The sequence below is a fragment of the Anopheles cruzii genome, unplaced genomic scaffold (assembly GCF_943734635.1).
Source record: "Anopheles cruzii unplaced genomic scaffold, idAnoCruzAS_RS32_06 scaffold00724_ctg1, whole genome shotgun sequence".
Lineage (NCBI taxonomy): Eukaryota > Metazoa > Arthropoda > Insecta > Diptera > Culicidae > Anopheles > Anopheles cruzii.
The window spans coordinates 1-9,592 of NW_026454311.1; the positions used below are offsets into that span (position 1 = coordinate 1).

A 9,592-nucleotide genomic window follows, 5' to 3' on the forward strand; every position below is an offset into this window, starting at 1 on the left:
CACTGTGCAATACTTTAGCAAAACACACCGTATGTATTATCTCTGTCAAAGAGGGCGATCGTTGATCGTTTCGCCACAAACACGGAAACGGGAAACGGAAATAGCAAACATATAAATAATGGAATGGGCCTGGAGGAGCCACAGTTTCAATAATGTTCGAACCGTCTCGTTGTAATAATCGCATCATAATCAAATCATCGTAACTGTGCTTAACTTAAGGGCTGAAGGAGCGGAGCGAACCGAAGAGGTGTACAAGACCCAGCAGCAGCGGGAAGGGCGGCAAAATCACTCGTTCAATAAACTTACGGTATATTGCATTCTACAGTTACAGTATTCCTAATTGGCCCGGTTGGGCCGCCCAAGGGCCCGGAGGAGGAGCATGATACAAATTCCGCGTGTAATGATGCGTGTGTAGACTCACTTACCCGAAGCCCGAAGAACGTGACAAAACCCCCAAAACCAATCCAATAAAAATGCGTATATTTAAACCTGTTGAACTGAACCAACCGAACTGCAGTGGCAGAGTCATTTATTTTACGCCCTAAACCTCCCTCTAAGGAGAAACCCACCGAACCCATCCTAGCAATGTGCCTACACTAACCTATGTTCAGGTCCGGGACTCCGTTTCTACAAGCTGCGTATCATGAGATGAGCCTAATAAAGCGAAGCTAACCGGCCGCCATAAGCAACAGCACGCTGTTGCGCTAATCCTTTGGCCCTGGTGGCCGGCACCTGTAATTAACTAGTAATAGTGATTATTGCATCTATTGTCGTTTGGCCTGGCGCTTGGTGCGATTTGCGAAAGAAGCTCGATGTGCTCGATACGTTAACCGCGCTACTAAAGCTACAGCTAGTGGCTAATGTAACCTTTCGCTGCTAATATACTAACCATCTGGCTGGCTCAACTACCATTTCCAAACCCCATTAGCCCCCGTGTCCCGTCGGGGTAGCTGCCTAATATATTAAAAACGTATTGGCAATGCTGATGCTGCCACCCTCGGTGATGCTCGATGTCGATGGCGAGATGGTACACAGGGTATGAATAATACTTGGACCACTTCGGCGACCCGACGCGGGTCGATATCACAACCCTTAGCTTTTGATGACGAAGGCGAGGCTTTCGGGGTTACTTCCGTCGCACGCCGCTATACTCGGAGGTTTTGGCCGTTCGTCGATTTTTGCCCGGAAATCCACGGGCGTACGGCGGTTTGGAGTTCGTCGTCACGTAGTACACGCCACGGGCCCTGCAAAGATATCACGGTTACCTGTGTGGAGTCGTGTGCCCGAAATGGTACCCTGGTTACTTACGCTTTCGTGACGTGCTCCCCCATCAGGACGTAATCGGAGTCCTTCGGTTCACACCACCCAAGAAGGTACGAGATGAGCGTTGGGCATGGTCCCGCCCAAAAGCCACGCTCACTGTTGATGGACTCAATGAAGTACGGTGTGCCCTTCGTATGATCGCAGGCCAGTGTCTCTGTGGGTGTAAAACGGCCAGGGCCAGGGCCCCCCGAGGATTCAATTCGCATTCGCCCGCACGTCGGTCGGTTCCGCACGGAAACTTACGAAAAATGGTCGAACTAGCGCACCCGGGCTGGCTGGTGCCCCCGTTGACGTAGAAGTCGGCGTGACCGCCCGGGTTCCACTGGCCCAGTATGCCGGCGCCCGTGTGGATTATGTCCACAAAGTGCGCATCGGAAGGATCCAGATCGCGCGAGTTGTTCGAGCCGCCGTAGAAGAAGATGGTCGGATCGAGCCCGGTGATGCGACCGAGCTTACCTTCGGCCGGCCCCAGATAGTTGGCCACCAGCCCTGCAATGTGCGCCCCGACACTGTATCCGATCAGGTGCATATCGTCGGGTGGAACGCCGCGAGGATGCTGCGCAATGTAGCGGACCAGCTGCGACACGCACAGACTGCCAAACCGTGGGGCCCACTCGATCTGGCTCAGGCACGGCTCGGTCACGGCCGTTCCGTAGTCCACGATGATGATGTTGTAGTTGCCACGGGTAAAGTACGCCTTGCGCATGTCCGGGCTCGGCGACAGATTGCGCCCACCGCCGAACCCGTGGATGACGATCTTCACCGGGTGCGTCGGGTTCCAGTGTGTGTAGTAGAGCGACTCCGGATCCTGGACGTCGATCAGCTCCGGATTCTGCTGTGTTCGCCGCGTGTATAGGTAGAACTTGATCCTCGGGTGCGGACAGCGGTACGGTTTCTCAAGGCACGAGGTTGTATTGAACACATTGTTGGTCTCCTTTTTCTGCGCTGCTGGTCGACGGAAAAACAAAGATGGAACGGTACAGTAAACGGTAATGCGTGGCGACGATGCGATTCGCAACAATAACTAGGGCCTAGTCGGGTTGTCTAGTCTACAATTAAACATCCATTTTTCCAGTAACCCAGTAATTGACCCACATCGCGCTGGCTTGCGTTACGCAATGCTGGGAAGCGAAAGCAGTACAACATGGGTAATGCATTTTTCATCAAGCTGGGCCAAGGCTTGGCGGAACCGTAGAGTCATCTAACTGGCTGGTTAATTTTGAGCTCCAGATAGCGACCATTGTGCGACATCATGCTTTGCACCGGCATTTACCACCAGTTTCCAGTCTGCTCAGCTTTCGTGTCCTAGACCTGAACGGTATGATGCAATCCATAGTCGAGCCCTAATTGTGTAAGGGCTCAGCGAACTGACGGTTCGCAAGAGCGCGTGGAAGGTAAGATTTTCGTGTTGGACTATCAAGGCAAACCGAAACCTACGAGGGCCGCACGTGACACAGCTGCATATCAAATTTCATTTTCCACCCCAAAAGCCCCATTCTCGTTACCTTCGCCGCCGCTGTAATTGGAAAGCTGCCGGGCGCAGCCGCCAAGTGGTCAATCCTTGCTCCGGCTACTCCACTTTCAGGGACGACCTAACGCAACCGGTGGCCTCTATCGCTTGGCCGATGTTTTTTTCCCCTAACATAACGCCCCTCAACAGAGCACTAGGCCGTTCGATCACCTCAGAACCTTTTGCCCGTCGTGGGTCGTGAGTGGCCGGCGTCCGCCACGCACGTCATTTCAAGGGAAAAACTTGAGGCTGCGTTTTTTTCTTCGAATGTTTCGCCACTTCGATTCGATTGCCCGACCCGACGTCTAATTCCGGCTGACCTTTCGCGAAACTGAACGCCGAGCGAGAGATGAATGCGTAATTACCTCACGTGGATTTTGCTTTTCATGATCGATCGGTTGTCGTGCCACGTTTGCGTGAGGGCTTTTAAATGCTCAGATGAACGGAAGTAAAAGGTTTCACTTTGGCCACTGGCCAACATAAAGTGGCAGTGCTCATAAAACTGGCTGGCGAATTGTTTCTCCCCCAAAACAACAACGATCTGCTTGTTTTGGCGGAGCACAGTTCACTCGAGGTGGGCCCCCTTTATGACGCCTCAAGGCATCGTTCAAGCGGCACAAAAATAATATCGCGACGTGGTAGGAAGCCATGGCGATAGAGTAACAAATGTCGGCACGGTGATGGCGGTGCAAAGCCGACTATGTTGCGGTTCGTGTTCGCGGGCGGTCATCACCGATTATGGCACCCCGGGCATTACGGCATCCTGCGGCCACAGTTGGGCCGCCGCCGATAGCTTCGCCGCTTTTATTGCAGTTGCCCTCCTGCATATGCCCAAAGCTCAGCACGACAGCTTTCTTCGGTGCGCGCGATTGCATCACTCGGTGCACTTGGATCCCGGTTGGTTTGTGCTCCACTTTACCCACCAGCAACCCGTTGCACTTTCTCTCCCTCTCCGAACGCGCAATGACTCAGGTTCTCGCAGAGAGCAGCGGGCTTAACTTCCGAAACACTACGCTCAGCTCACTCTAACGACGAGACGACCGGTCCCGGTGTCTCCGGTTTCCACGTTCCGGTTGTAAACTCCTTTCACTTTCGTTCGCCACAAAGTCAGTCGGCACAGACGGGGTAGTAGCGATTAGCCGGCCCCAGTCTCGAGGGGTCTTGTATGCAAATTCTCGCAGCCCAACAATTAGCGTACGCGAGTTCACCTTCGAGATTTCTCGTGACATTAGATGGCTGGGCGGTTGCTTTGCTGGGCTTGGTTGTCAAGGTTGCAGCCTGCTTTGTCCGCACGGGATGAACTGCGCGATCGTGCGCGACCTGCAGATCCGCCTGGTTACTTCCTTGTTACGAAATGGCAAACGGGGCGGGGAGCCGTCGTTAAGGAATCGTGACGCGTACCGCGACAAAATACACCGAAAATACACACGCGGTGAAACGTGCGTCCACCCGGTCTGGTTACATCATGACAGCTCCATCATCGCCCCCCGAGAGGCCCCAGGGAAAAGCCGAACACGGCGTCACCGAAAAAAAGGAGAAGTGAAACGCTAACCTTGAAAGGCGATCATTTCGAAAATAAGTCGCGCCTCACTAGGCCGCCCGAGCCGGGTGTGCCAACGGCGTGTTAAATGCAGGTGATTTGGCGCGAACCCGCGATCCATTCGATCGACGGCCGTGATATGGTTGTGAGACGGTGTTGCGGACACCCACCGGGGGTGACACACGAACAACAGCGAGATCCCCCAGCGGCGGGACGAGCTTCCCAAATGCTGTGTGTTAATGTAGGTCGCGCCGATTTGTCATCTTTAAATTGTGACAACCAGCTGGCGCGACCAGCTGGCTTCACTTTCAGAGCTTCAGCTTCGTTTCGCCGGTTAAAATGGGGAAAACCGGCAATCTTGGACCGGCAATCTTGGACCGGCACCAAAGAGCTAGAATACTTAGACTCCGCAGTCCGCCGACCATTACACCAAGGACAAACTTTATGGGCTCAGAACGAATTGTTGCGAAGGTGACTTAGGCGCGACACGCACGAACCGGTTTTTTCTAGGATGGCTTTTAGCTGGACACTAGTTTTAATCCGTCATCAAACCGCGGGGCCCTTTAACAGCACCACAATAATTTATGACCCCCCACTTTGACTTCACTTAATGTTGGTCCCCAAATCGGCTCCGGTTCCTTTACCTGCCCCGATGCGCGGGTTCACCGCGAAGAAAATGGAAACCAATCCAACCGCTGCGACCGGAAGTTGCATTTTGTTCGATTGCGCCAGCTGATCGGGATCGGGTGGTGGTGGTGTAGGGCTTTATGCGGGTCGACACGCAATCGCAATTTGGCGCTCAGTATTTGAACACAGCCACTTTCGCTTATGTGGCCCGGCCCGGCATCTCACGGATTCACGGATTCACTTCCCCGGTGGTCGGTCGGCCGGATCGCTCAAAGTAGCTCACGGAGAGCGGATCTTTCACTTGCTAACACTTCTTCGACGTTTGGGGTTAAGTAACAGTTGCCACCCTGCGACGACGCTGTTCCGCTGGCTGGTTTCCTACGGTGACGATATGTCCATTTCAGATTTGGCCTTTTATTTGTTTTTCCTTTTCTAGGCAACCCCGGACAGGTTGCTTTTGGTGGCACAGAATGCAGCGCGCGATGGGGAAAACGATTGACTCATCCGAAACTGGTTTTGTTTTCTCTCTCGATTCGGGTTGCGCTTTCGGCAGGTTGAAAACATAAACACCCGCCGCGATTGGGGCCTACAATAATCTCGAGCGCGTTCAGCAGCAGAACGCTTCTTCTCTATCGATCCGTTTCATCCGATCCGAGAACGGGTTACACATTGCGCGGCCACATAATTTTCCACGCCGTAATCACACACGGGGGCGCAGCCGCACCTCTCTGTCGGCTTTTCTTGCGTACAAACTTTCGCTTTTCGTTCAACGGCCACTAGCCGTTACGGATCATCGTCGATCCCGCGTAATAGGGGGTATTATGGATGGGTCCCCAACAACAAACACTCGCCACACGATCAACGGGTATTTAGGGTGGAACGGTCACTGATCGGCGGGTTACAAGTGCAGAGGCTCGGCTAGAGCGCCACGGGGGGGATCAAGTTGGAACGGCGCAGCGCACAACAACCGAACCGGCCACTGGTTTCACGGAAACTGACTGATCGTTGGAATGCGTTTGGAGCCCGCGGATGGCCTGCGCTCCAACCCTTTCGCGCCGTGTTCATCGTGAGCGGATTGAATGAATCGCTCGCTGTTCATCGATTCACGCACTCGCCAGGGCCGCGGATTGCCGCGGTTGAAGTTCATGGGAGCATTCGCGATTTTTTTTCCACCGTGACCGTGGCTCAGGGCGCCTCTCAATGATAGCATCTGATAATGGTTCCCGTCACCTCGGGCCGCGAATTAAAACGATTTTCTCATTCGCCAGAGGGCCGGGCCCGATGATGATAGGTTGCGAGGCAGCTGGCGCTGGCGTTTGAACCAGTTCTACGCTCGCCGAAGGGAATAGCTCGCTTACCTTCTCCTCCGCGCGTGTGACCTATGGCTTATAATGTTTTCCTTTTTATTCCAAAAACACAAATAATACGCATCAGGACCAACGGGGTAGGGCTATGTATTTCGTAATTTGTCTCATTATCCGCAAGGGTTTTGTGTCCTCGGGGACGGGGTCACCAGCCGGACACTAGTTCCGTATGTTGGCAGCTATGATCGCCAGTTCATCGCGGAGCGTCACGTTTTTTCCTCTTGCGTAAGGTGGCATCATGTTTACGTGCAGGAAATAGAGTCCGCGTGTCCTGCGGAGTAATGGAAACCGATCGTAAGTTAGAGCGCTGGAGTAGAGTAGAGAGGAAGCGCATGAGTTTCGTTAGGGGCTACCGGTCTCGCAGGTTAGTCGCACTGCCTAGGTCATGGACCGGTCTTACGTAATCCACTGAGGAGGAGAAGGACTTAAGATTAAGCAACGCAACGCCAACTTGCGGTGCGCGCGTAATGAGACTCCAGGTCCCCGTTTGCCCGGTACCGTCGGAATGCGGGGACGATTTATGTGACAACTTGGCAACTTGTTGCCCACCCGGCTTCGCGCTTCGTGAGCACGGTGATGATCTTGGCGAGCGTTGCCATGGAACTATCTCGATGCCCTCGTTGAACGATAAGGCGCGCGCGGGGCGGATCGGGGCGATGTTATTGTGGAAAGCCCGCCAGGAGGAGTTGAAATTACTTTTACTTTCCACCACGCGCACCAGATGATGTGGTCCGCTCGTTGTGGCCACTGCGGGTTGCCGATAGACAGACGCTACTTACGTGTTGGGTGTGTGCGCGCCCATAATGGCCAGCTGCTGGTTCGGGCCGCCTCCTCGGCAAATGCCCAACATGTACAGGTACCAGTGGGCACAGCGGTACCCGTAGAAGCCAACGTCGGTCCCGATCGACTCAGCGTAGTACTCCGGCGCCCGGTTGTGGTTGCACTCGCCCGCCGTCATCATGGTGGCCATGTTGCAGCCGGGCTGCTCCACACCGCCGTTCACGTAGAAGTCGACGTGTCCGCTCGGATGCAGTATACCCCGCTGGAAGACGTCCGTGTGGATCACCTGCACGAACTCGGCATCGGACTGATCGAGCTTCTGGTCGTTCGGAGCGAACACAAACAGTGGCTTCGCCGGATCGAGCCCCGTTATGCGCCGCAGCTTGCCCGCCCGCAGGTAGTTGGCGATCATGCCGGAAGTTTGACCGCCGAGACTGAAGCCCACCACGTGAATGTCCTCCAGCGGCACGATGCGGCTGGCGATGATGAAGTCCAACAGCTGGGCCGTACAGTTGGCCACCGTCGGAAGATTACGCACCGCCTGCAGATAGCACGGTTCCAGCGCCAGTGGTCCGTAGTCGACCGAGATGATGTTGTACTCGCCGTGGGCCAGGTAAGCGGGCCGTATCGTGGGGTTCGGTGCATAGTCACGGTGTCCCGTATAGCCGTGGATTAGCACCACCAGGGGGCGTCCTCGCAGGAAGCCGGCGTTCATGACGGTGGCCGGATTGAACATGTCCAGTTGGGTTGGGGTTTTCTCCGTTTCTCTGGGGATTAGAACATAGAGGACATTTGGGTGAAGGTGATTGAGGAATACGGCCGAAAGGTGACCAAACGATCGCTTGTTGATAACGTTGGATCAAGGTGGCTCATAGCGGAACAGTCTCATCCTCGATCGTGAACTTGACATCGCTGCAAGGTAGTTGGTTCAGTTTTGCCAGTCACGAACGTTATCTGAAGAGCCCTAAAGTACGTCATTTGTTGACATTATAGTTGACACAATGAACATATAAACGGGAGGGGAGATGCCACTTGTAGTACACTTTACGCGTGCACCTGGCCTAGAAATGGCTCACCGATCGGTCTGGATCGTTTTGCTGGGAGCATTCGCCGTTTGTCAGGCGGCAAATATTCTCTTCATGTCCGGCGTTCCTTCGCCGAGTCATTACATATGGTAAGAGGCTAATTTTTCTTTCCCGACACACATCTTAACAATACCATTTCTTTTTGTCCAATTTCTTGGAACAGGCTTCGTCCACTGATGAACGAGATGGGTAAACGTGGCCACAATGTGACGGTGATCAGTGCCGATGTGGAGAAGAAACCGCCACCAAACCTGACCTACATTCATCTGGAGAATTTCTACAGTACAATGTACAACACCTCGTTGCGGCAGAAGTTTGACTTTTTCGCTATGGCCAACGAAAGCCCGACGACACTACTCAAGGTGTTCCATGAACTAGGGCTGGACCTCTGCGAAGCAGCCATCAAGTCGGAAGGGCTGCACTCGCTTCTGTCCTATCCGCAGGACTTTAAGTTCGATTTGTTTGTGAGTGATTACATGATCGGTCCGTGCGTTTCTTCAATGATACTACACCGCTTTAAGGGAGTTCCATATATCCCATCCGCGCCATGCAATGCCCAATCGACCGCTGCGTCATTGATAGGTTCGTTCACCTACTCGGGCCTAATTCCAAATATCGTATTTGATGCACCAGAATCGATGAGTTTTGTGCAGCGAGTGAAGAATCTCTACTACGATTTGTACGATGTGATACTCCACGAGAGCTTTCTCGTACCACAATCGGAGCGAATTTTCCATAAACGCTACCCAAATGCTCCGAGCATTAATAGCTTTTCCAAAAACGTGAAAGTGTCCTTCATCAACGTCAATCCTATTATCCAGTACAAGGAACCGATGATGCCGAATATGATACCGGTCGGCGGAATGCAAATCCAACCAGCGAAGCCACTACCGGCGGATCTGCTCAAAGTGGTTGAGGGAGCTAAAAATGGATTCATTCTCTTCTCGCTCGGCAGCAATGCCCGCAGCGATCTGCTGGGTCCCGAGCGCATTACCAACATTCTGACCGCGATGGGGCGGCTCCCGCAGTATCAGTTCCTGTGGAAGTTTGAATCCGACGAGGCCAAGCTACCGATGAAGGTGCCCAAGAATGTGTACATTCGTGCCTGGATGCCTCAGAACGATTTGCTGGCCCATCCCAACATTAAACTGTTCATCACACACAGCGGACTACTGAGCACCCATGAGGCAATCTGGAACAGCGTGCCGATCATTGGATTCCCTGTTTTTGCCGACCAGTTTCGGAACATAAACTACTGCGTTGACGCCGGTATCGGTAAGCGACTTTCGATACACAGTTTCCAGGCCAACGAGCTTGTGACCGCCGTTAGGGAGATGTTGGGAGACAACCAGTACGCCGTAAG

General features: G+C 53.6%; 3 protein-coding genes across 3 annotated transcripts; 1 reads left to right on the forward strand and 2 right to left on the reverse strand.

Annotated features, from left to right (window-relative positions):
• Window positions 1-494: 494 nt before the first annotated feature.
• Window positions 495-5,273, reverse strand: LOC128276200 (lipase member H-like). The gene is made up of 4 exons (XM_053014672.1): window positions 5,018-5,273; window positions 1,567-2,268; window positions 1,309-1,477; window positions 495-1,244 (listed from the first exon to the last, which is right to left on the reverse strand). The coding sequence occupies exons 1-4, from the start codon at window positions 5,085-5,087 to the stop codon at window positions 1,127-1,129; spliced, it is 1,059 nt and encodes a 352-aa protein (XP_052870632.1). The 5' UTR covers window positions 5,088-5,273; the 3' UTR covers window positions 495-1,126.
• A 1,250-nt stretch (window positions 5,274-6,523) lies between these two features.
• Window positions 6,524-8,122, reverse strand: LOC128276201 (lipase member H-A-like). The gene is made up of 3 exons (XM_053014673.1): window positions 8,118-8,122; window positions 7,144-7,911; window positions 6,524-6,635 (listed from the first exon to the last, which is right to left on the reverse strand). Exons 1-3 carry the CDS (start codon window positions 8,120-8,122, stop codon window positions 6,524-6,526), a joined length of 885 nt encoding a protein of 294 aa, XP_052870633.1.
• An 89-nt stretch (window positions 8,123-8,211) lies between these two features.
• On the forward strand, window positions 8,212-9,584 carry LOC128276199 (UDP-glycosyltransferase UGT5-like; the record flags this gene model as incomplete). The annotated part of the gene is made up of 2 exons (XM_053014671.1): window positions 8,212-8,318; window positions 8,393-9,584. Coding segments are annotated over exons 1-2 (1,299 nt in total), but the record flags the coding sequence as incomplete, so codon positions are not given.
• Window positions 9,585-9,592: the final 8 nt, after the last annotated feature.

Bases quoted from the DNA above. Each gene is read 5' to 3' on its own strand.
- LOC128276201 (XM_053014673.1), bottom strand. The intron at 6,636-7,143 runs GTAAGTAGCGTC...ATTACTCCGCAG, and splicing joins GGCGCGCACACACCCAACAC to GACACGCGGACTCTATTTCC.
- LOC128276200 (XM_053014672.1), bottom strand. From the start codon at position 5,087: ATGCAACTTCCGGTCGCAGCGGTTGGATTGGTTTCCATTTTCTTCGCG. The intron at 1,478-1,566 runs GTAAGTTTCCGT...TTACACCCACAG, and splicing joins CGCTAGTTCGACCATTTTTC to AGACACTGGCCTGCGATCAT. The intron at 1,245-1,308 runs GTAAGTAACCAG...ATATCTTTGCAG, and splicing joins GGGGAGCACGTCACGAAAGC to GGCCCGTGGCGTGTACTACG.